The following is a 26989-nucleotide window of genomic DNA, read 5'->3' on the forward strand; positions in this document are numbered from 1 at the left end:
GTCAATTTTATACATACTGAAGCAAGAAAGGTGAAGTTAATATAACTTTAGAGAATTAAATAGGTTCTATCCTGTACCAAAGGGGTGGGAGTGTCCAGAAAATATGATCAAAAAGTGTTTTTAATGGACTAGGAAACCTGTGATCTAAAGCAGTATACCACTCAATGTGTTCTGAGGCAGAACTGTTCGTCTTCATTTCTACTTTAGTACCATAAACACAGTAGATACTCAAATAATTTTAAATGAATTATTACTCAGTACAGTAAATAGCAGCTATTTGCAGAATATTTTGGATTTTAGGAGTTTGGTATGTTAGACTTTCTTAAAATTGAGCAAAATTTCTTAAAATTGACCAAAATTGAACAGCTTTGTTCTCAGGAGTTATAGATGTGAGAAGTTCCTGTATAAGCGCTCTAAACCAGAAAGTAACAGTCTGCTGGTCAAACTCAAAACTGTCTTGGTTGATCTAAGCTGCGCTTGGTGGCTCAGGCCTGTAATGCCAGCACTTTGGGAAGCCAAGGTGGGTAGACCATGAGGTCAGGAGTTCAAGACCAGACTGGTTGATATGATGATACCGCATCTCTACTAAAAATACAAAAATTAGCCAGGTGTGGTGGTGCACGCCTGTAGTTGCAGCTACTCAGGAGGCTGAGGCAGAAGAATTGCTTGAATCTGGGAGGTGGAGGTTGCAGTGAGCCCAGATGGCACCACTGCACTCCAGCCTGGGCGACAGAGCCAGACTATGTCTCAAAACAAAAACGAAACAAAACAAAACAAAACAAAAAAACTGTCTTGGTTCATCTATAAGCTGGCTATCTTTACTGTTAACTCCCATCATGATCATTTCGCTAATTTTCTGTTATAACTAGAGGGGAACGCTACTCCCTTTCTCATTTTTGCTCCATTACCTTCCTTTCTCCCTGGCCCCCACCTCTACCTTTGTTACCTTAAGTTTTCAAAAAGTAAAAAAAAAACTCCTCAAAATTGGATGGACATCTCTGTTCCATCACACATTGATATGAATACTGGCAGTAAACACCTTAAAATAGTACTTAGCTTTTCTATATTCATTTTCTTAAAGTTGACACCAGTAGTGAAGCATTAACTGTGTGCCCTAGGCACTCAGTAGACTCCTTTAATCCTTACAACAGCCTTCTGAGGTATGAACTCCCAGGCTGGGGTGCAGTGGCATGATCTCTGCTCACGGTTACCTCTGCATCCCAGGTTCAAGCAATTCTCCTGCCTCAGCCTCCTGAGTAGCTGGGATGACAGACATGTGCCACCACACCCTGCTAATTTTTTATTTTTAATAGAGATGGGGTTTTACCATGTTGGCCAGGCTGGTCTCAAACTCAGGACCTCAGGTGATCTGCCTGCTTTGGCCTCCTACAGTGCTGAGATTACAGGCATGAGCCATTGCACCCAGCCACGATTCTTATTTTATAGATAAGGAATGTGAGTTTTACAATAGTTAAGTACCAAGGCAAGGGCCACATTATAAGTATCAGAGATGCAAGCCATGAGTGAATCTAACATTATGTGATTCCAAAGACATTGCTCTGTCATATTTCCTTGTCCAATGGTGTGGGGGTTTCTTGTCTACTTTATATTAAGTGCTGAAAATTGGTTTTCTCATAACATCTTCAAGTTAATATTAAGAAGAAACTGATGCTCACAGATAAGAACTAATATGTCCAAGATCATTTGGATATAGGCAGCGAAGCCAGGATTTGGCAGTCAGGCTACAGAACCTATGCCCCCTTCAGCTACTGTATTATATAGCCTTACAGTAAAAAATGAGAAAAGCACTACAATAGTAGAGTATATGCTACAAAAGGTATGTATAAGGAACAGTGCAGTTTCTTTTGGAAGGAACAAGGAAAGCTCTACAAAGGAGTAGACGCTCTTGGAAGGTAAGTATGTGTTAGGAAGTGAAGAAAACTTTATTACAGAATAGGAAAGAAAGTAGTGCAAAGGCACTAAAAAAGTGGTCCCCAACCTTTTTGGCACCAGGGACCGGTCGTGGAAGACACCTGTTCCAGGGATGGGGATGGAACAGTTTCAGGATGAAACTGTTCCACCTCAGATCATCAGGCACTAGTTGAGTTAGGTTTTCACAAAGGGTGCACAAACTAGATCCCTCGTGTACAGTTCACAATGGTTTTCCACTCCCGTAAGAATCTAATGCTGCCTCTGATCTGACAGGAGGCGTAGCTCAGGCAGGAATGCTCATCACCACTCACCTGCTATGCAGCTGGGGTCCTAACAGACCGTGGACCAGTACTGGGGGTTGGGGACCCCTGCATTAAGACATTAAAACAGCATGGAGAGCTTTCTAGCTATAGGGTGGTGGGGGCCCCATCAGAATAAGTGGTGACCCTTCCTCCTGATTAATATGGAAAAGTTGGCAAGGACCAGACTATAAATATGTTTTTTTGCCATGTTAAGTTTAGATTTTATTGTGTAGGTCTATTTGTCTTTCAGTCTTTTAAAATGCACATCTTTTTTTTATAAATGAAAATTTACTTCCCTCATCTATTATTTTTATAAACAATTTTGTGTGCAAAGATGAAGGGAAGCATTTGAGGCATTTTTAACAAGAGAATGACATGATCTGATTTTCACATTAGGACACCCACTTTCTGGCAACTTGGATAAAAGATTACAAGGGTACAAATCTGTTGGCAAAAAGGCAGCTAAGCCAACAACTCAAGTCAAAGGTAATAATGAGCTAATGAATTCAGTGGCAGGCGTGCAAGGATGGAAAGGAGGAAATGGATCAAGAGATAAATGTAGATAGTAAATCTGTGAGATTTATAGATCAACTATACATAGAAAATGAAGGTAAAAGAAAAGTTAAGGATGACTTCCAAAGTTTTGCTGGAGTCACGTGTACATGGTGGTGTATTAACTACGATGTGTTATAGTTTTTGATGATGTTGTTTGGGGGCAGTAGTGGTACAGTTCAATTACAGAAATATTTAGTTTACAATACAGAAGAATATCCAGATACAAATATTAAGTTGGCATTAAATAGAATTAGTTACAAAAAGAAATGTGGGAAATAGCGATAGAAACCATGGGCAAGGTTGAAGCTTTTCAGGGAAGATACGTAGGATGAAGAGATGTACAAACACTTGGCTTTCTAGTCCCCAACCGAAGGTAATCTATCTTTGCTCAAAATATACGCTGTATGTCTTTGAAATTCTCTTTTTAAGCAGAGCCCCTATTGGGGGAAAAAAAGACTAATCTTAATTTCTGCATAGCACTTAGTTAAGTAAGTGTTCATAGTACAGAGTTAAGTGTTCAATAAATGTGGCTGAATTAATTTACAAAGTTAATCTAATATTAGTAAGTTCTAGGATGTATCATTCTGTTCAATTTAGTGGAAAGCATAGTTTAAAACTGAGTTTTTTTTTTTTTTTTTTTTTTTTTGAGGTGAAGTCTCACTCTGTTGTCTAGGCTGGAGTGTGGTGGTGAAATCTCGGTTCACTGCAACCTCTACTTCCCAGGTTTAAGTGATTCTCCTGCCTCAGCCTCCCGAATAATGCCTGCCACCATGCCCAACTAATATTTGTATTTTTAGTAGAGACAGGGTTTCACCATATTGGCCAGGCTGGTATCAAACTCCTGACTTCAAGTGATTTACCCTCCTCAGCCTCCCAAAGTGCTGGGATTACAGGTGTGAGCCACCACGCATGGCCAACATTAAATCTTTACTACGGTGAATATTCAATAATGCTGTAGACTAATTAAAAATTTCAAATTCACATTTTAGATCTAATTTACCTTTCATCACAATAAGAAAATTTCATATCCAGGCTGTGTCGACTGAGAAAAGTCTTGCTATCTAAAGGAATTTCAATATTTGATGGGTGAGGAATGGGTTCACAAATCAGCACCAAACAGGTCATAGGCGGTTTCTTATACCCACACTGAGGTTGGTTACTGTTGGTATCATATACATGAATATGGCCTGTACAGTGTAATACCTGTGTATGAAGAAGAAAACAAAACATTTATAAAAAATATATTTACAATGCTGGGGGAAAAAAGCAGAGATGAACAGTTGAGTCTGATATGGCCAGTAGGCTTTGATAAATTTTACTGTTGCTGGTGAGTTAACCTTGTTTTTGAAAATCAATAAATGTTTTTCCTACGATACCACCCATGACCTACTTCCTGCCCAGGTCCTATAAATTACTCTTTAAAAAATTCCCCTCGGATAAAGCCTAGGCTGCCTTTTCATTCATCTCATCATCTGGCTGTTTGATAGTTATTTCTTGCTCTGATGACTATGTTTTAACACTGAACAAAGACACAAAACAATGATTAATAGAAAATTAGGCCCTATCAGGATTCAAATATTGGGTGGTTGGCAAAGCCAACTGATTAGGTAAGGCTGGTACACCAGTGCCACAATTCACATAATTTAAGTTTGTGCCTCAAATTGGCAAATTACTATATGGTTCTGGATTTTGGAGATCACATGCAAATCAGCTGAAAGTATAAATGTTACATATATAAACACCAAGGAACTGTAAACTTTCCCTCACAGTTCTAAAGTTATCTTAATACTATAATGTCTATGTATAAATAAAGTGCATCATCAATCACAAATCATTTTCACTTACCTTCCATGTTGCAGACTTGATGTTCATAGTTCTCCCTCGGCTAGTTAAAGTACACTTCATTCTGAGAAAAAAGCTTCGCTGTGTGTTTTGTTCTTTACCCTTTTTCACAGGGCCTAATGAAAGCATGAAATAAAGTTTTAAAACAAGTAAATATACAAATTTGTTACAATGTAAGTAGCAAAGTACCCAGCACCTAGATCAACTGAATACCTGTTCAATTAAAAGTCTCAGCATGAACACAGTAATTCATTCCCCTTTTACCCACTTCAGCACACCCATGAGATCTGACATACACTACTCAGTAGCAGTGATTCTCTGAGTTGGCTGAAAGATAATCCATATTTGGGATAACAGTTAATCATTCAAGCCAGTAAGCTTAGTCAAACTACAAAGAAATATAAAAATGGTATGAGTTTGCTCTATAACTGTGTTATTGGTACACAAGAATGCCTAAACAAAGAACTTCAGTAAACTCTTCCTATCATTTCCTGAATGTGTTTGCTCGATTTCTAATAAGCATTCTATGTATTTATAGAACCTTTTAAACAGCAACTTTCTTTTTTAACAGCAAATAACGTTTTTACATGTCTTACTTTTTCCACCTTAATTTACCTAGTAAACAAGACAGGAAATTATTTCTACTCTGTTATTACGAGAAAACACCAACAACAGATCAAATGACTTATCAAAAGCTACAGAAATAGGCCGGTCACAGTGGCTCAGGCCTATAATCCCAGCACTTTGGGAAGCTGAGGAAGGACAATCACTTGAGGTCAGGAGTTCAAGACCAGCCTGGTCAATATGGTGAAACCCCATCTCTACTAAAAATACAAAAATTAGCTGGGCATGGGAGTGGGCACCTGTAATTCCAGCTACTTGGGATATGGAAGCAGGGGAATCACTTGAACCTGGGAGGTGGAGGCTGCAGTGAGCTGAGACTGTGCCACTGCACTCTAGCCTGGGTGACAGAGTGAAAATTCATCTAAAAAAAAAAAAAAAAAAAAGATGCAGAAATAAAGCAAAGTCAGAATTAAGTCAAGTCTATTCACTCCTATTCCAAACCTCCTATTACTAAAAAATGAGATCATATTTAGGCGACTAAGGAAATAGAATCTTGCTGAGTATAGTAGTTCATGCTTATAATCCCAGCATTTTGGGAGACTGAGACAGGAAGATCGGGAAGATCACTTGAGGCCAGAAGTTTGAGACCAGGCTGGCCACTGTGGCAAAATCCTGTCTCTACTAAAAATATAAATACTAGCCAGGTGTGGTAGTGCATACCAATAATCCCAGTATTCAGAAGACTCAGGCATGAAAATCACTTGAACCTGGGAGGCACAGGTTGCAGTGAACTGAGAGTGCACCACTGCACTCCAACATGAGTGACAGAGTGAGACACTGTATCAAAAAAAAAGAAAACCCAACAAGAAAATAGCATCTTGATTTCTTATTAAGAAATATATTTCATATTTCAATATTCATATTCATTCATATTTCTTATCAATATTCTTATATTTCTTATCAATCTTCAGTATTCATCTTTCTTATCTTCATTGGTCAGAGTGCTTCAAAACACATACAAAAATATTCATTATTCAGAACCTGGACTAGATATTGCAGGCAATACAAAGGTGAGTAAGACACACTGCCTTTCCTGAAGAAGTTAAAAATGTAGTAGATATAGTAGATACAGTAACGTCAACAGAAACACAATGCAGAGTCAGTACTTGAGACTTATATGCTTTAAAGGAGGAGGGCTTAGAAGATAACTTCTAGTTGGGGGAATCTAGAAGTCCTGCTTAGAAAAAGAGACATAGAATGTCAGTAAGTAGAGATGGGTGAGAAGGAAGAGAATGAAAAGCACAGTGGAAGGAAAAGTAAGAGCAACGTATAGTACAGTTTGTCCATAACATAAAATACACGTAGAAGAGTAATAAGGCAAAGCTAGAAGGGAAGGTTAGGGCTGTACTACAGAGGGCTGTGGATGTCCACATGGAGTCCTGCCTAAAATATTCAACAAGGGCTTTAAAAAATTCTGAATTGGGAAGCACAATCAGTAACTTAAAGAAAATTAATTTAGCAGCAATATATGTTAGAATTATAGAGGGCTGAGCCAGCAGCAGCAATATAAGTGAAAAGAATGGTGGCAAAAGACAAATGAAGAGGTAGAATATTAATACATTTGAAAACTGATAGAAATAAGACAGGAGAAAAATAAAATCTGGAAATTTTAATGCCAGTATATTGAAAGAACACCGTCAAGTAGAAAAGAAACAAGAGTAAGTTTAAATTTAGGCATTGTTAGCTAGAAATGCTGGACTCTTGAGGAACAAGATGAATTCCAGCTCATACTCATTTAATGAAACTAGGAAAGATGAGCAGTCCTGGTGCTGATGCAGGCCATTTGGGTTTACTTAGATAAGAATTGAATTAATTTGCCCGCCCTGGAATGACTCAAGAGTATATTTTCAAAAGATGCCATGAGAGTGAGAGAGAGAGGGAGACAGGGAGAGAGGGAGAGAGGAAGAGAAAGGGGGGGGGAGGAGGAGGAGAGAGAGAGAGAGAGAGAGAGAGGGGAAGAGAGAGAGGAGAGAGAGGGGGAGAGAGAGAGAGAGTGTGTGTGTGTGTGTGTGTGTGTGTGTGTATGTGTGTAGGTGGTGATGGTTGTGGCAGTGGCAATAAAGATTCACATGCAAAATCCTTTGGGTATGTTCATTCTTTCATAATCTATGCTTCAATTATATTGACCTTTGAAAGAAACCCAAGGCCTTTGAATGGGGATCTGTAGATTAATTAAAAATCAAGGTAGGCTGGGCACGACGGCTCACGCCTGTAATCCCAACACATTGGGAGGTCAAGGCAGGCGGATCACAAGGTCAGATTAAGACCATTACGGCTACCACAGAGAAAACCTGTCTCTACCTTTTAGTTTCCCAATGGAACATCAATACTTCATTAACCACATTAGGAATGATTTCAAAAATGTTTGTGTGCTTTAAAAAAAAACATTTGGTTCAACATATATATTTAAACTATATTAAGACTATCTGATTTGGAATAATGCATTAACATCATTACCAAATCAAAACAAGATTTCTTAATATCCATCCATTTATAGTCTAGCCCCAGGAAAGCACTGAGCAGTCAATATAAACCTCAACTCTGCACAATGGAACTCATGTATTAAACTCATTGACAAGCCACTTAGATCCAAAGCATATTTACTCCTCCTTTATACAGAATTCTCAAAAGTATGCATCTATTTTCCAAATTAACAGTAACAACAAAATATTGAATTTTAAAACAGGAGACAGGTCCTGCTGACATGGTGAAAAAAAGACAGTAAAATGTACTGAGAATTCAAAAATATGAAAAGAGCTCCAAAGAGCTAATGAGTGTGGACTCTGAAGCTAGTTCAGCCCAAGCTTTGTCATTTACTAACCAAATAATGTTGGGCAAGTTACTTAGTAACTCTGTGCCTCATTTTCCTGGTAAAATAGAAATTGTAACAGTTAATTTCACAGGGTTGTTGTGAGAAATAAAGGAGGTAAAGGCATATAAAATGGGAAGAACAGTGTCCTGGCACAGAGTTTTCTCTCAATGGAGGTTATCTATTATTATTGTAAATGAGATGAAAAAGGAAACCTTAGTTATGCAAAAAGTAAATTTAAGGTTGTATAATATAGAAGCAAACAAACTTATGCACTTAAATTGGAGAGCAACAACAACAGCAGAACATAAGAAATTTTCCTTGTGGTAACTTCCCAACATGAAGAAAACTTCAATTATGATCAATATATGCTGTTTAAGATGGCACAAATGTGGAAAGACTTTCTTGAAATTGTTTTTGTAATTGAAGAGGTACTTTCCAAAAATCTTGGAACACATGATTATTTTTAATAATTACAGATCAGTATACACTGTTTAAAAAGACAGAAATGTGGACCTTGTTTTTCTTAATTCAAGAGGTACTTTCCAAAAATCTCGGAACACTTATTTTCTTTTTTTTTTAAGACGGAGTCTCGCTCTGTCGCCAGATGCCAGGCTGGAGTGCAGTGGCGTGATCCTGGCTCACTGCAGCCTCCGCCTCCTGGGTTCCAGAGATTCTCCTGCCTCAGCCTCCCAAGTAGCTGGGACTACAGGTGTGTGCCACCATGCCCACCTAAGTTTTGTATTTTTTAGTAGAGACGGGATTTCACCATGTTGGCCAGGATGGTCTCAATCTCTTGACCTCGTGATCCACCTACCTTGGCCTCCCAAAGTGCTGGGATTACAGGCGTGAGGCACCACGCCCAGCACACTTGATTATTTTTAACAATTCATTCCTAAGAATTAAAAGTCTTACTGTCTATTTTTGTTAATATGTGGGCATCCACAATGTAATAACTTTGTAATCAAACTACACAGTCTCAAATTATTGAGAACATCCTAAGAAGTCAATAAGCAGTTATTTGTCTTAAAATTCTGGTGAACTTTTTCTCTTGGGCCTCAGACCTCAAACTGGCACCTCAACTTTAATGACTGTCTAAAATCCTATTATCTGCCCTTGGTATTATAATTTCTCCTTGCCTTAATGGTGTATTTTAATTTTTAACTCTACCTCGTGGAGATCCTCTTGGCTCAGTCTCCCAAAGTGCTACAATTACAGGCTAATTCTAGCACTTTGGGAGACTGAGCCAGGGGGATCACTTGAGTCCAGGAGTTCAAGACCAGCCTGGGCATGGTGGCTCATGCCTGTAATCCCAACACTTTGGGAGGCCAAGGTGGGAGGATGGCTTGAGTCTAGTAGTTCAAGACCAGCCTGGGCAGCATAGTGAGACTTATTCTCTACAGATGATTTTTTAAAAATTAGCTGGGCATGGTGGCACACGTCTGTGGTCCCAGTTACTTGGGAGACTGAGGTGGGTGAATCACTTGAGCCCTAGCAGTCAAGGCTACAGTGAGCTGTGATCATGCCACTGCACATCAGCCTGGACAACAGAGTGAAACTCCATCTAAAAAAAAAAAAAGGTTATTTATAACTCTCTTGGTCCTGATTGTTATTTATTTTTCTATTTTATGTCTCTCACATACACAATTATTTATGCAATTAGGTGGGCTTTCAAAATCAAATTCCTAAAAACTAGAATAACAGTTTTAATGAAGAATAGACGTAACATTTTATTAAACATGAAATAACATTTTGCCTTAGGTAAGTAAAATAGCAAAATTTAATAATTAGCAATAGTATCTGATTATGTAAAACCACCTGTCACATTAAATCAAACAACAGACTTTTCTTACCATTTCTGTGTGTAAGCATTTCTCTCATTTCCTCATGGTCACATGGATGAGTAAAATCAAACACACTATGTCCAGTGAGTTCAAACTGTAAACACATTAAAAAAAAATTAGGATTGTATCATAAAATCACAAAAACATATAGAAAGGCTCCTAATATGTGTGCATTTTACCTGAGTTAATCCCATGTATTTGTTCACATTATCAGAAATGTAAATCATGTCACCATCATCTGTGAGAACCATAACAAAACCATCCAAGGCTTTCAAATAAAAGCAATTCATTTGTGCTTTCATTTCATCTTCAATATCCAAATCACCTAAAAAGGGCACAAGAAAAGGAAAATTAGTTAAAAAGTTATACTTAAATGATATAATATTTAGATGTTTTTATGGTTTTCTCACAGATACTTTATTTAACATATACAGCCATTTAAACAGAGAACAGTCAAAGAAAGAAGCTAGAAAGACTATAATCAGATGTGCCCACGCTTTTCATGATTATTTAAAGTAATGTAGCAAGGTAAACCATCGGAGAAGAGGAGTCATATTTTTTAAAGAAAGAAAGAAAGGTAGATGGGACAGGAGAAAAAGAAAAATTAAAAAAACAAAAAAAACCCAGTATCTTTAAAATTCCTGACTAAAGCTTTAAAAGGAGGTAATAAAAAGGATGTTAAAATAGAAAAGAATTCAGAGTATGTTTAAAAGAATAAAGTAAAACAAATTACAATGCAAAAAGAATGATTACTTCAAAGAATAACTGATGAGAAAAAAGTGAAGTTTGATAAAAATGGCAAGAATTATAGAAAAAATTTTAAAAGTGTACATATCACAACATAATGAGGTATACAAAATTAAAACATTGTGACCACCCCCTAAAAATAATTTCTATTTACTTCTAATTTCTAATTTTCAGGACTATTTATGCCCTTGTAAAATAACTCACCAGCATCCAGAAGTTTCCTCACACGCAAATAGCTGATGGTAAGTCTCATCACAGAAGCCTTATCAAGATGTGAGCTCACATTATGTGGAAGTGGCAACTGATGAGCAAGCTCATAAAAAACTTCAGATTCTTTACTTCGCCGAGATCTGGCTGCATCTCGAGACTTTTCTTTTCGACGTTCAGAACTTATCCTACTTAACAACAACAATAAAACAAAACAAAACATGAGACAGAAAAAGTTTGCCTTAGCTTGAATAAAACTACATTTCTGCTCATCACAGAAGGATTAGAAGATGCCATTTAATTAAATTACATTGAGTTTTGTCTACTAGGTGAATGTACTTTTATAAAGGACAACTATATAAATTTTGGATTATTGCATACATAAGGAACTCTCACAAGAAGTCCCAAACCAAGCTTTAAACCTTTTGGAAGCAGGTGTTTCTCCCCAGCATGTGTAAATGGAGAGTATGCTTTTATTTTTGGCAAAAACTTGAAAGTAGCCTGCATATCTAAGACTGTACTTCATAGTCATTCAAAAGTAGTCTCAACACAGAGAAACCATGATTAAGGCTAGAGAAACTACCTAAAGTTGTACATAATAACTTGAAAATAGGAGTTGTTAGCAGGCAGAACAGTAATAGCAACAAACTGATTTCTACTAAAGTTTCTTTAGACTCCAGTACTTTCTCACTCTTTACCTTACCACATGAACAACACTGACAATAAGCTATAGGAAATGATATTAGCAACTACAAGCCAGTGTACTTGCCTCCTCCCTTAGTAGCCTCTTATCTATTACTAGCACAAGAGGTGCCAAATAAATGCAGGAATATGGAAGAATAAAAAGCTGTGGCACACACAATACCCAGGATTTAAAGGGATAGGTTAGCAAAGATAAAGGTGTCAATACAATGACATATTTTCAGGGAACTCATCCAAGAAGAAAGATTTTCATTGGCACACCAAGCAAAGCTGTCCTCCTTTGCTTAACTGCCTAGTGACATCTAAGAGCTTCTTGAATACCTACAGTTTATTAAAGGCTACCATGTGCTAACATTATTCTGTACTAGGTGCCTAATTCTCTCAGGACAACCTGTATATAGGTTAAATATTGTCCCTATTTTACAAATGAGGGAACTGGCATTCAAAAGGTTAAAAGTAGCCATTACGTATCAAATAGGATTTGAACTCAGGTGTTTTTTCACTCCAAAGTCTTGGCTTTTTCAAACTGTTTCTCTTCTTAATAAAGAATGCTGCTTCTACTTCAAACACTCACATGATCCCCTATGCCCCTCAACTCAATCCTGTTAAATTGGTGCTTGGCCAAATGTTAAAAACAACTATTACAATTTAGTGACCATTGAACAGTATACTAAATAAGGACTTTTAGCTGCATTATTTCACTTAATCCTCCTTACCACCCATGAATGAAGTATGTAATTGTCTCTACCTAAAATCTCTCCTTTCAAATGATTTGCAAATCTGAAAGATCCAACCACAGGAGCAGCAATCTCAAGTAACAGACACAGTTCTCAGCATATGGAACTGTTATAACTCTTGTTATAATATAACACAAGTTGTATTGTGACAATAGTGATACTTGTTTTAGCACTTATCAAGTTTGTGTGCCTGTAGGACTTTTATACTTTAACAAGGAATGTAAGCATGTTATTGTAGTAACTGAACTTTGATACAAAAATTTCAACTCAAGCATCTAGATCAATTTAACTTGGGTACCTTGCAATTTAAGGTGAGCTATTAAAAACTATTATCTTCATCTGGTTAGATAGATGGTGACACCATTACACCATTATCACTTATAACTAGTTATATGAATCTATATGAACCATAACTAGTTACATGAACTAGGATTTTCTCAATGCTATACTGTAAAAAAAAAAAAATGAGTCGCCGAGGCTACATGAAAATGCAAATGCCAGCAGTCTGTAATTTCATTTTTCATTTCACTGCATTGTTCTCTGTAAATGTTTTCAATCTGAATTTAAAAATGTATGACTTGATCTGTGTAAGCAGAAGAGTAAAACAAAACAAAAAAAAATTACAATGTATGGCAATAATACTCCAGTATATAATGGAGTTCCATGCAGTATTCTCAGGATGAGGGGTGTCTAGCAGGTCCCTACTGGCCTTAACGAAAACTATTTCCCTCACTTCCTCCTCTACCCGCTTAAAGTGGTAGGTGAGAGGCAGTGATAGCTATGGGAAGTAGATTTCTATCTGGTTCAAATAAAGCCTCCAAAATAGAATGATAATCAGTTATCTCATGTTAAACCTGAATATTAGTTCAAATGCCACAATCAGTCCAGGCATTCATTGTTGCATAGGCTGGTCTCAAACTCCTAGGCTCAAGCAATCCTCCTGCCTCATCCTCACAAAGGGCTCAAATTACAGGCTTGAGCCATTGTGCCTAGCCAAGGTGGTCAGAATTTTACTAAAAACTTACTATATTTGTTCTAAACCACTCAACTGATGTAAACTACCAATAAATGACTACCCAATGAAACACTTGATTAAAAATTGAAAAGCTTATAATAGCTGCTATGTGCTTTTAAAGGGTATCTGATCAAGCTAACCATAGTAATGGAATGTCTCCAGGCCCTCTGAAATACATGTATTATCCAGAACTTTGAAGATAGCAGTGACTGTCCAAGGAGTGGCAATAAGCATCTAAGAGAAATCCATTATAAATGTGAGGTTAGAAAAAGCGTCTAAGGGACAGTATATTTAAAATCTAGTGCAGACTGAAAATAAGAACATGAGAATGAATTTTGGAAGAAAACCAATCTTCAAGAAAACAACTAATATAGACTTGAAAATCCTGTATTAGATGAAGGTGATAAAAATCATTATGTCCTTTATCACACAATGAGTCTAGACATAAACCAATCAGTGGATCTATAATAAATATTTAATGAAGAAATTTGTATAATATCCTTCATATGTTGACTACTGGAGGTCTTATAACATTTCTAAGTAAACTTAAAGGTTACTTAAAGCTAAAGCTTCCGAAATTCTTATGAGTTTCAGCACCTGAACTGCCCAGCTTTCTGTCTAGTAGTCACAAGAAGGCTAATTTTATCAGTCTTATACCACAGAATTACAGTATTGACCAAGAATTATTTCTGTTAGACCAGGGGGTCTAGGTCCCACAGATATGAACCCTATACTATTTGTTTTACTGCTTACATTGCACAACAAAATACGTGTAGATCAAAAGGAAATAAGTACATTTTCCGCAAGTAAATAAGGTCACTGTATTTCTCTAAATGTTATAAATTGCATCTATTTTAAGTACAGATAAAGTCAAGTTCTGCTACTGCATAAAGTACTATTTTAGCTAACAGTACATTCAAAAGTTTGTTCACCAATATCAATGACTGTTCTAGAACTAATGTTGGAGTATACTACTATCAAAATAGCTGAATCTTTGTGGTACTGTAGTTTTTACATGCTTATTATTTAATATACAGTATGAGACACAAAAATAACAATTATACCTTGAAATTATTTTGTATAGGAAATATATTTAGAAAAATAATTTTGAGCCACTGTCTTATTAAGCTTCTTGTGTACAAAGTTCATGAATAAGCAATGGTTGTTTTATAGAGAATGTCTATTATTCTTCAGATTAAGAACAAAATATTTGGTGCTTTGTAGGTTAGTAAAAATTATTTTTAAAAAGGACACAAAATAATTGCAGGGATTTAAACTCATCTTTCAATGTTGCACAAAAAGCCTGTTAGCATTCCTAATTGTAAAGGTATGGGACTTCAAGAACTGAAGTTAAACTAACTATTCAAAATGTTAGCAGATTATCAGATTTATTTCTAATAAAGTAAATGTACCTCAATTCTATTATTTGGTGAAATAACTCTTTCTGACCTTAAAGGAACAAGGAGGGTTTTGTTGTTTTTGCACTTGTGTCAGTATTTCTACAGGACTGACGTTCTAAAGTGAAATTCCATGATATAAAAAAATATGCTACTGAAATTATTAGCTTTCCAAAAGGTTCTGTGCCCATTTTTGTCTCTGCCAGTTCATGAATGTGTATATCAATTCCCCCATGCACTCTGCAATATTATATATTATGCATCTTTTTAAGCTTATTAATTTCTGATCTGCTGATAGGTAAGAACTTTATCTCATCATTTTAACTGCCTTGCACTTCTTACTTAGGCCCAAGAAAAATGCAAAAAAAAAAAAATGTTCATGTTCATTTTTCAGTTGGCATTTTTGACTGCAGTTTTATTTTGATTTTATTTTAGAGGGAGTCTTGCTGTCACCCAGGCTGGAGTACAGTGGCATGATCATAAGCTCACTGCAGCCTCAAAATAATGGGCTAAAGTGATCCTCACCCTCCCTACCGTAGCCTCACACGCTACTATACCCAGCTAATTCTAATTCTGTTAAATTTTTTTAGAGATGGAATCCATGTTGCCTAGACTGGTCTTGAACTTCTGGGCTAAAGCGATCCTCCTGCGTTGGCCTCCCAAAGTGCTAGGATTATAGGTGTGAGCCACCCAACCTGGCCTTTGCCAGTATTTTTAAATCCAAATACCTATGCATGGTGCTTACTATGTATACAGTGGTATTCTAAACATGTTTCACCTATAATTTCATCTTTATTATCATCACCATGTTAAACATAAGGACCCTAGTTAAATAGCTTACCCAAAGTTACTCCGTTAATAAACCGTAGAACCTGTATTCCATTCAAGCAGTCTGGTGTCCATGTGATGAACATTAGGCTATGCTGTCTCCCAAAAACTCATCCTAATTACCAAGGCAAGTATTCTTAAGTCTAGGCTATTATTATAAAGTTTGAAATTTGCCTAGTTCACATACCAAAGATATAAAGAGGGAATTACAGGGGTTGGCTTCAGAATTTAGGACTTGACCTAAGCTATTCAGAGGAACTCAGGACCAAGCTCTTTCTTGGAGTTTGCTTATAAATCCAAAATCTTGGTTGTGTGCAGTGGCTCACACCGGTAATCCAAGCATTTTGGGGGGCCGAGGTGGGCAGATCACTTGAGGTCAGGAGTTTGAGACCAGCCTGGCCAACACGGTGAAACCTCATCTCCAAAAAAAAAAAAAATTGGTGGGTTGGCGGGCTAGTGGGATGGCAGATGAGGAAGAGGATCCTACCTTTGAGGAAGAAAATGAAGAAATTGGAGGAGGTGCAGAAGGTGGACAGGGTAAAAGAAACAGACTTTTTTCTGAAGAATTGTGATGTATGATGTATGCCTTTGGGGATGACCAGAATCCTTATATTGAGTCAGTGGATATTCTTGAAGATCTTGTCATACAGTTCATCACTGAAATGACTCACAAGGCAATGTTCATTGGAAGACAAGGTCGAGTACAAGTTGAAGATACCGTCTTCTTGATTCGAAAGGACCCAAGGAAGTTTGCCAGGGTTAAAGACTTGCTTACTATGAATGAAGAATTGAAACAAGCTAGAAAAGCATTTGATGAAGCAAACTACGGATCTTGACACTTTTTATAGTTTCTGAAAATTATCATCTGGGGATATCATATATAACAACTTCTAAAGTAAGGTTCTGATATCTAGCCATGTAAATGAAAGATGGAGAAACACAAAGTTTTCAGCCTTTATTTATTTATTTTTATTTATTATTACTATTATTATTTTTGAGACGGAGTTTCGCTCTTGTTACCCAGGCTGGAATGCAATGGCGCGATCTCGGCTTACCGCAACCTCTGCCTCCTGGGTTCAGGCAATTCTCCTGCCTCAGCCTCCTGAGTAGCTGGGATTACAGGGCACACACCACCATGCCCAGCTAATTTTTTGTATTTTTAGTAGAGAAGGGGTTTCACCATGTTGGCCAGGCTGGTCTCGAACTCCTGATCTCAGGTGATCCACCCACCTCAGCCTCCCAAAGTGCTGGGATTACAAGCATTTGAGCCACTGAGCCCAGCCTCAGCCTTTATTTTTATGCCTTTAGTTTTAGAGTGATATTGGTGCGTTTAATTACTTGCCTTTGTATTACCATACTTGAATTACTTACTGAGTTTTAATGACCACTCATAAGACAAAGTACCTTGCAAACCATGCAGTACCTTCTGACTTTTGACTATCTATAAAGAATAATGCAGTGTGTTAGGTATGTTTATGCCCTTATAAGCTATACTGTAGCTGTTTAGTATGTGAAATCTAAATAACATTTTTGACTTGACAGCTCAGACATGTACTTTATATATTTGAAAGTTTTTAGACAACAACTAGTTTACTGTCTAGTTTATTATTAAACATTATTAAAGGTAATTATTATTAAAGATAATGAACTGGGCTGGCTACTATGGCTCACGCCTGTAATCCTAGCACTTTGGGAGGCCGAGGCAGGTGGATCACTTGAAGCTAGGAGTTCTAGACCAGCCTGACCAATATAGCAAAACTCTGCCTCTACTAAAAATTCAAAAATTAGATAGACATGGTAGCACGCACTTGTAATCCTAGCCACTTGGGAGGCTGAGGCAGAACTGCTTGAACCCAGGAGGTGGAGATTGCAGCGAGCCGAGATGGCATCACTGGACTTCAGCCTGGGCAATAGAGCGTGAATGACTCTGTCTCAAAAAAATAAATACAGATAATGAACTCGTTTGCATTTCTTTTGAAGAAGATAAAATACAGTTTTTTGTAAGAATGTTTATCTCTCTTAAAAGATAATTTGTTTTCATTTTCTTCAGGTAACCAAGTTATTATTTTTATTTAAGCAACTAAGTTTCACGTAAATAATGCTGTGTTGGGAGGCTTTTTGAGTTAAAACCTTTTCAGACTTATAACATCCTGTTAAGTTTTAGGAGAACTCGTTTTCCCAGATCAGATTCAAGCTTCTAAAAATAAATGCTTTCAGTAGCAGGAATGGCACTGCTTAAAAAGCTGATGGCAGGTTAAAAATTTGCGTTAGTGTTTTATTAACATATTTGTAAGTACTTCTTCATTGTGGAAATGTGTCCTTTGTGGCTAAACCATATGTGGCTATGGAAACCATGTTTGTAGTTCTGGATATACAGGTTTTGTGTGTATTTAGTCTATTATATTAAATTATTGCCCTTAGCTTAAATTAAGGATTACAATCGCATTTAAGTAGATCACTGAATGTTATTGTTTATTAAACTTACTTTTGTGTGCCACTTAACAAACATGATCTATAAATCAGTGCTTGGGAAAAGTTTACTTTCTTAACCTACTGATACAAGAATAAAGTATGAACAATTAAACAGGTTGATGCTTGAAAAATAAATAAAAATTTAAAAAATTAAAATTAAAAATAAATCCAAAGTCCTAACTGAAAGGCACCTACCAATGGTGATAGATGCTCTCTGCTCTACTGTCCAGCAGCTCTTCAAAGCAAGGTATCCCCTTCTGGTAATGCCAATCATTAGGGGGAGAGAATCAAAAGATGGTAATTCAGTCTCTCCTATATACTCCCAGTAGACTTTATTTGTACAGAGCAACTCTTTCAATATCTAAGTTCAACACTTTGGTATTTTACTTGCTCAACATGTTTGGCAGTCACAGCAACTTCCTTGTTTGTACTCATTTTTAAAGTTCTTCTAACTTGTATTAAGCCAAATTAATGAAGAAAGGCTGAAGTTTTTAAAATATTAAAAACATTTAGATCCATACCTAAAGCTAATGCACATAATACAATGATGCAGTCTCAGGTGAGGTGATTTTCTGGGACTGACTGGTTTTTAAGTGGGAAGGGTTTTGTCCTCCAAAATTTTGTATGATAGTGGTATAAACACCGGAAGGTAACCCTCAAGGTCTAATTCTCAAGATTTTTAATTTCATCATTTTTCACAGGAAAACAAAAGGAAGATTCACCAAGTTCTTGGTATTTTGCAGGACATTTGAAGGAATTTTAGGAACTGAAACACCACTAAACAAATAAACAAAAAGTATAATACAATCAGTACTTAGTATAACAACATCTCACATTTCTGTAAGAGAATTCAGTTACTGTTCTTTTTCCTTAAATGGCTCTGAGCATTGTTTTGCTGTTTGCCTAAAAATGTTTACTAACCTGAGTGTTTTCACATACTTGGGAAGCTTAGATTTTTGAAGGTTCTAGCAAACATTCAATTTGTGTCAGCCTGCCATTAAGATCTACTCCTTATACACAGCTCTACTCTATATTTCACAATATGCTCAGTTAATTTGCATTGATTCTATTTTTATACATCTAAATAATCTCTTTATTGTTTTGGGAAAAAACCCTCCAACAGTTTTTTCCCCTTCTGTTCCCACACCACAGCAATCAACAATACACAAGATAACTTCTGTAACCAAATGGGCGGAGGAGGGGTTCTCTCCACCACCAAGTGAGCAATCAATTCTGCAGCGGACACCAGTTGGGTGTCCTTCAATTCAATTCTAACACTATCTACCTGGAGAAAGTGTCAGATTGAGGGCTCAGTCCCCAAGACTGCCCCTCTCCCCAACATAAGTTCCAAGTCTAGGCCTCAGAAACTTCTGACCGACAGATTTAAAGTTGGGAGTCTCACAAACCCATCTTTGCTGGAGCAGCTGACAGAACTCAAGGATAAGTGTTTACCAGTTTATTACAGAGGCTATTACTAAGGATACAGATGAAGAGATGTGTAGGGTGAGGTGTGGAAGAAAGGATACATCTATCAAGTACCATGCAGTGTGCTAGGTACTGGAAATACTGTATAGTGAGAAGCAGAATAGCCCTTGAGCTTAAATAGCCTCCCACTCCTTAGCATACTGAAATAGTGACCTAATGCTGTATTCCCAAATGCTTGTCCAGCTGCATCATGAAGGACATTCAACATTTCAAATTCCTAGGCCCCACTAGGAATCTGAATCTGTAAATTCTCATTCAGTAGATTTAAGTCAGGATTCCAAAATGGGAGTTTTTAAAAACTCCCAAGATGCATATGATACATAGGTTTGGGAACTACTAGCTGTTCATTATTGCTAACCACTGTTACTCTGCTTTAATTTCTTTCTGGAGCCACCACCATAAAGATCCTTCCAAAGTAAAGAAATCTGGTATTACTGTATGTTCTGATTAAAATCCTATTAAATGTACACAGGACAAGGTCTAATTATTTTAAAAGGAAGCCTCCCTTACCTCGTTTCCTGCCCATCTCTCTATCCTCATCATTTCCCACATTGTTCAGCCACACATTGTAGTTATTCAAAAACACCATACTATTTCCTTTCTAGTTAAATTACTCTACTCCTTCTGTCTCGGGGTACCCTTCCCAATATGTGGCTTGGTAAATTTATGAGAGAAACTTTTTTTTTTTTTTTTTTTTTTGAGACGGAGTTTCGCTCTTGTTACCCAGGCTGGAGTGCAATGGCGCGATCTCGGCTCACCGCAACCTCCGCCTCCTGGGTTCAGGCAATTCTCCTGCCTCAGCTTCCTGAGTAGCTGGGATTACAGGCACGCGCCACCACGCCCAGCTAGTTTTTTGTATTTTTAGTAGAGACGGGGTTTCACCATGTTGACCAGGATGGTCTCGATCTCTCGACCTCGTGATCCACCCGCCTCGGCCTCCCAAAGGGCTGGGATTACAGGCTTGAGCCACTGCGCCCGGCCTGAGAGAAACTTTTAAAGATTTAACTCAAACATCATTTTGTTTCTGTTTTTTTCTGTCTTCCAAAACTGGCCCTCTCTGGTAAACTGATCACTCTAGTTATTTGGCCATATTAATCTTCCTCTACAACCCTTAAAGATTCTTGGGGGCAGGAAACTGTCACACATTCATCTGTGTCTTTGTAGTAGGGATATGCATAGTTTGACTCTGGTGTTAGTATTTGGCCCAAATCTGCTATGACTGATTTTAGGCAAAGGAAAAGCTGACTGCCTTTTCAACATTCTTTTGGGAATCCTTGACTTGTTCTTTATTAGTGCTCCTATTATTATGTCAATTATAATAATTAAGAAGCATATCAATGCTAGTACTATAAACCAGACATATTATTTGAATTTGCTACAGTTATCTGGATATGCATTTTCAAATATAAGCAAGCATACTAGATATAAGTTTCAGTGAAAACTTTATATTCTTTATCTCCCTGTTTCTTTGCACCCCTGGTCTTTTCCTGTAACAGCAACTAGACTAATCCTTTTAACAAGAAATCAAGTCATATCACTCCTCTCTGCTTAAAATGGTGTTTGCCTCATTCGGAGTAAAAGCCAAAGCGCTTCCAATAGTCCATATGGGCCACCACAGTGGCTTCATTACCTCTTTAATCTCATCTTCTACCACTTTGCCCCCTTTACTCATTCTGTTCTAGGCATACTAGTCTCCTTACTGTTCTTAAAACACTTCAAACACACTGCCTCCTAGGGCCTTTGCACTAGTTGTCCCCCTTGCTGGACTACTGCTACGCTAAATACCTATAAGGCTTGCTTTTCCACCCTTTTCAAGTCTTTTTCCCAGTCTCACCTTCACTGAGTTGAGATGCCCTGATTACTGCCTCCATCTTGGTCCTTTTGTCCTGCTCTATTTTTATAAAACCTAAGTATGTATCTTACTTGCTTATTTTATTTTCACCCCACCAATCTAAACCTACACTGGAAAGTAAGTTACAGAAAGGCAGGGATTTTTGTCTATTTTGTTCAATGATACATCCCAAGCACCTATAACAGTTTCTGACACATAAGAAGTATTCAATTATGTGCTAGCTGAATGTATGAATTAGTAAGTTGAGATTTGATCACTCAGTTGAAGTATAAATGTATATTTCTGCAAGAATAAATGCTACAGTATCTGATTATGACAATTAATTTTGTGTAGAAAAACAACAATTTATTCATCTAGCCAAGTTCCTGGCACAGAAAAGCAGCTTAGTAACTGTTAATAAATCAATCATGGAATAAATGTGAACATTGGCAAACATAGGCATTAGCTGTAGGGTAAACATCAGAGCCAGCAGTGTCATTTTCCTGAAGGAAAAAAAAAACCCAGCTACTAATTAAAACAGTCATCCACCAGTGTAACAATGAATATAGCATCACCATAAACCAAGGTAAATAAGAGATCTTGCCAGGAAAGAGATTTAGAGGTGTAAGGAAGAGCTGATAAACTAGAATACTAATTTGCTGAAAAGAGGTTCATGTTTAAGATTAGTTCCCTTATTTTTTTAATCTATACTCATAACTGTTACTGTTTTGACCTAAGCTAATGTGGTCAGGAAAATGTATGAGTTGTAGTTAATGTTCTTAACCAATGAAATTATTAGCCAGGTATAGTGGTGCACTCCTTTAGTCCCAGCTTCTCGGGAGGCTGAGGCAGGAGGATTGAGCCCAGGAGTTCAAGGCTGCAGTGAGCTGTGATCACACCACTGCACTCCAGAAAGACCAAGACGCTGTCTCAAAAAAAAAAAAAAAAAAGGAACATTTAAATATCTTTATGTCTTCCAAAATCATTTACTAACTTTGGTTTCCACAGTCTTTTTTAAGAAAGTGCTGTCATGAAGTTTTCATTAAGTTGACACCTAATCCCACTGGCAATTGTTGCAAAACCAGAATACTTAAAACTTCACATTTAATTTTTAAAAACACTATCTCTATTTAATGGAAAAAATAGCAAAACCTTGACATTTCAAATTAAATATAAATTACATTTTCAAGACAGCTAACAATCTATTATTTTATCTGGGCAAATGTATTTTTAATTCTAATCAATAAACTTTAAAAATAAACCTTTAGGATATCCATATGCTAGAGAACGTTATTGATTTACTCAACCAATATTTCTTGATCAACTTTTATGAGCCTAACACTATTCCCAGAACAGGACACGGTGCAATAAACAAAACAGACCAAGCCCCTACCTCCATGGAGGTTATGTTACGGAACAAATGTATTTTTACAGTGCTTACTGTTATCTAGCAGTACTTATCAGGGTCAATACCTAACTGACAAAACAGTAGTCACAGAAATTGTCTTTCCATTAAACCAGCCACCATAAAATTTCAGGATAAAAGCAAAGTCTACAAAAATTAATCTTTGTTTATACTAGATGCTACAATATAGTATTATATGAAAAGAGCAGGCTATACAAAAAATTTATGAATCCACTTCTATGTGTAATGTATATGTATAAATATAAACACATGTAGCTACACATAAAAAATTCATAGATGCACAGATAAAACCAGAATACAGTGATATACAGTATTAGCAAAGTTTAAAAATATTAACTAGTTCAAGATGTCAGGGTCACAAATTTTCTGTAATTTAACAAAAATTCACCACAAACTGACACTATCTGCATTTGTCAAAAAACTCTGAAAGAAGGTGTAATCTAATTTGAACCATCATATTTCTTTCTAGTAAAGGTAAGTATATCCTACTGTATATCCTAAAGTACAGACTGAATAGGCAATGTAATTCAGTATCTTCAGTTTCTCATGTTAACCTAATTTTCAAATCTTGAAAATTCTGCATTTTATAATTAATTTGAAATTCAAAAAAAGAGATGGTTTCTGAAGAAAAACATTCAGAATGCATATACTTATGTTTCAAAGCAACTAAATTTCTTGTTTTAAATCATTATCTGAATGGCACAGCAACACCTCTCTTAAATATCCATAATTAAAGACGGATTTTTCACCTTCCAATAACCTCGCCAAAATGCTTATTTTAAATGTGATTTTCTAATGCTGCAGTGCAAAATACAGGGGGAAACGTATCGCTGTTTTAAACTGGAGAGTTCATTTTGAAAATGAAATCGATACGAAATAGCAGTAATGTGTAAATTTTTCATTTACATGTTAATTAAATTTATTAAGTAGCTAATACTTTTTCATGTGTTTACCTTAATGTGTTTTGAAATATTGTTTGTAAAAAGAATGTGCTTTTTGTTTTCAGAATATTCCTGACTAGTGACAGAAATAAAATCTTTCCTGATCCAGAATTGGTGTTGATCCTCTCAACAAATCGTTTAGCCCTGATTATATATAAGGTATTGTGCTAGATAAATGAAACAACAAAAAGGTGTATGTAAAGATTTTACTCTAAGATGAAGGTTCTCAAACATCAGTTTGCATCACAGTCCCCTGGAGGAATTCTCAAAACACAGAATGCTGAGCCTTACAGAGTTTCTGATTCAAGAAGTCTGAATGGAGCCTGAGAATCTGCATTTCTAACTAGTTAGTAGGTGTTACTGATGATGATGATCTGGGGACCACTCTGAGCCCCTTTTTCTCTAAGAAAATACTTACACGTTCTTCAAAAATGCCTAAAGAAGTAAAAGAGCAACACTCAAAACTAGTTTGTTATATACTTTTCTCTTTTAAAAAACCTAACTAAATGCTTTACAAATACAGGAAATATATCCAACTTCTAAGACATTAATACTACCACATACTTAGAACCTAGTAATTATGAAATACACTAACTACACTGACCAGACTATTCAATGGTTGACCTGTGGTGTATCACAATCATCAACAGAACTGTCCCCGCCACCCCACCCAAGATATACAAGGCCAAATCCCAACACTGGAAATTAAAATTATAGGCTTGGCTTGTCTGTTTAAAAAGCAATCTCAACATAATTCTGATGAGCACTCTTAGCTGTTTAAAGTCTATGTTTCACCTGTAAGTGCTTGTAAAATTTACAGACCCCTGAGTTCCATCCCAAAATTACCAAATCAGAATCTCTGGGGAGGGAGTCCCTGGGAATCCATAGAGCAACTAAACACTAAGGTGATTAAACCACAGAAATTTGGGAAACATTAGCAGGTCTTAAAGCAAAAGCTTAACAAGTAGGCCAGCAAATTTTGAAAAATGAGAAAAATTTACTTTTAGCTATAACTGTGTTTGTCAGGCAAAACACTGAATACAGTGGGTTTGGCAATACTATGTAAAGCGAGGTACAACTGCTAAGAACAGGAAGTTAGCAGTAAAACTCAATGATAAGCCAGCAAGAACAAGTGCGTGGTTAATAAAACACCCGATAACTTCACCTTAAACGTGTGTGTAGGGTTCAAAGATGACCTAATGAAAAATGTGATAACTGAATTTTTTTTCAGTTCTCTGAAATGTTTTTTAAAGTCACCTATTAATACCTTCGTGAATGCCACATTCAAGAGTTAAGAATCACTGTTCATGGTTAAGAGCTGTGTATCACTGGCTTTCCCTAAATTACCTACTCTATCACTCTTTTTGTTTTGCATTGCTTCCATCTCAGGTGTAAATCCTTTTCTGTTTCCCTTATTCATATGCTCTCAGATGGTAACAGATCTAAGACTAGAACCTAAGAAGGTCGATGACCCTAAACTTTGTGTGTATTCAGAAGAATGAGTCCTTGAAATAATTATTTGCTTAAAAATAATAGAAGATGGATAAATTATAATAATAAAGTACTTATGTAACAGGAAAAAATGTATTATATAAGGGTATACAATAGAAAGCATACCCTAAAGACTTCTTCTATTTAATATTTAGCTCTAAACCTTGACCGTGATGAAGACTCTGGAAACGATGACAAAGGAGCAGCTCTCCTAAAGCAGGAGTCTCTGTTTTCCAACTATACTAATCCATCCTATCCAATATAACCAAACAAATTTTCTCAAGTGACCTTCTGATCCTGTTTCTTTGCTTTTAGAAAGGGTTAGGTAACAACACTATTAGTGTGTGGCAGATCTTGGATTCCCCTTGAGAATCTCCACCCTTTTCCCAATTTTAATATGAAGCCCTATTTTTAATATGGCCTATGCCTTTCCACAAATCAGATGCTCAATATATAATTTTTAATTAAAAGATTCAAGAAATTTGGGACTGTTTTTTAAGAACAGAAGGAAGAAACATGATAGCTACCCTCAGTTAATTTGAAAAAGATGTCACACAAAAGGCAGATCTGGTAACTTATGCAACTCAAGGGAGTAACAGGCCAGATGCAGTGGCTCACGCCTGTAATCCCAGCACTTCAGGAGGCTGAGGCAGATGGATCACAAGGTCAGGAGTTCAAGACCAGCCTGGCCAAAGAAACCCCGTCTCTACTAAAAATACAAAAATTAGCTGGGCATGGTGATGGGTGCTGTAATCCCAGCTACTCAGGAGGCTGAGGCAGATAAATGCTTGAACTTGGGAGGTGGAGGTTGCAGTGAGCTGAGATCGCGCCACTGCACTCCAGCCTGGGCAACAGAGCGAGACTCTGTCTTAGAAAAAAAAAAAGAGAGAGAGAGTAATTAATAGTAATTAAAACAGAGCAGTGGTTTGTTTAATACAGCTAAAGCAGTGCTGAAGCTACATTCTATAAAAAATTTAAAACTGTGTTTTCATTTTGGTGGTAATATAAAAAAAGGCATATTCTAGATCATCGAAATGATCTTTCCACAGTTATGTATACTTGCTTCAAGCCTTCTGTGTTTGAGGCTTCATTTGTTTATGATCAAACTGTTACCAAATGACCACTATAAGGAACAGGGTTACTTTTTTTTAATGCAGTATATAGTCAGCATGAGGTCACTGGGTACATCTCAAAAGTTTGATTATTTTGCTCCAAAAGAGATCTGAACATTAATCCTGTGTTAAGAACCACAGGGGTAAAAAAGAAATTGAGTAGATTGTCTCGTGAGAATCTGTGTGTGTGTGTCTATGAAAATTCTAAAAGCAGACTGGCCAATGCTCCAGTGGTGGTTGATATTAAACAACAAAACTTCAAGAGTCAGTACTTTGCAAGAACCTCAAACTTTAAAGTGCATTGAACTAAAACTTTAAAAATGTAATATGCTATGAATGAATAAATGAACATCAAAAATTGAATGTTTAACTGTGGCCGGAGCCATAAGCAACTCAAAGCTGTACTCAAAAATTGGCTGCACAAATATCTGTTGAATAAATGAATGCACAATAATCTGTTATAGGATGTAGTATAATAGGTGCCTGAGTCATGGTTAAGAACTGAAGAAATTTTTTGAACCATTGAAATAAGTCAACTTAAATTATCCAAGAAAATATCCCTTCCTCCATTCACAGTGAAGGCTATGACTATTTGTTTGACACTATAACCATTCAAATATTTCAACTATTAGTTAGCTACAAAGGCAGGTAATTTCCAACTTTCCTCTTCTAACAAGTTAAAAAACATTT

At 36.6% G+C, this 26989-nt stretch overlaps 1 protein-coding gene and 1 pseudogene across 3 annotated transcripts in view; one reads left to right on the forward strand and one right to left on the reverse strand.

The window, feature by feature from the left end:
- The window catches only part of HIF1A (hypoxia inducible factor 1 subunit alpha), a 57962-nt gene that overhangs the window by 17490 nt on the left and 13483 nt on the right, over positions 1-26989 (reverse strand). For 2 of the 3 annotated variants that reach the window (XM_010335137.3, XM_074393153.1), the window contains exons 2-6: positions 10860-11053; positions 10088-10233; positions 9918-10002; positions 4635-4747; positions 3790-3992 (exon numbers count right to left, since the gene is read on the reverse strand). In XM_010335137.3, coding sequence (XP_010333439.1) covers positions 3790-3992; positions 4635-4747; positions 9918-10002; positions 10088-10233; positions 10860-11053 — 741 coding nt within the window. The remainder of the gene's footprint in view (positions 1-3789; positions 3993-4634; positions 4748-9917; positions 10003-10087; positions 10234-10859; positions 11054-26989) is intronic. The other variant, XM_003924408.4, reaches the window with a different exon arrangement.
- Positions 15860-16546, forward strand: LOC101045441 (transcription initiation factor TFIID subunit 13 pseudogene; annotated as a pseudogene).

This window comes from Saimiri boliviensis, chromosome 2 (genome assembly GCF_048565385.1).
Source record: "Saimiri boliviensis isolate mSaiBol1 chromosome 2, mSaiBol1.pri, whole genome shotgun sequence".
Classification (NCBI taxonomy): domain Eukaryota; kingdom Metazoa; phylum Chordata; class Mammalia; order Primates; family Cebidae; genus Saimiri; species Saimiri boliviensis.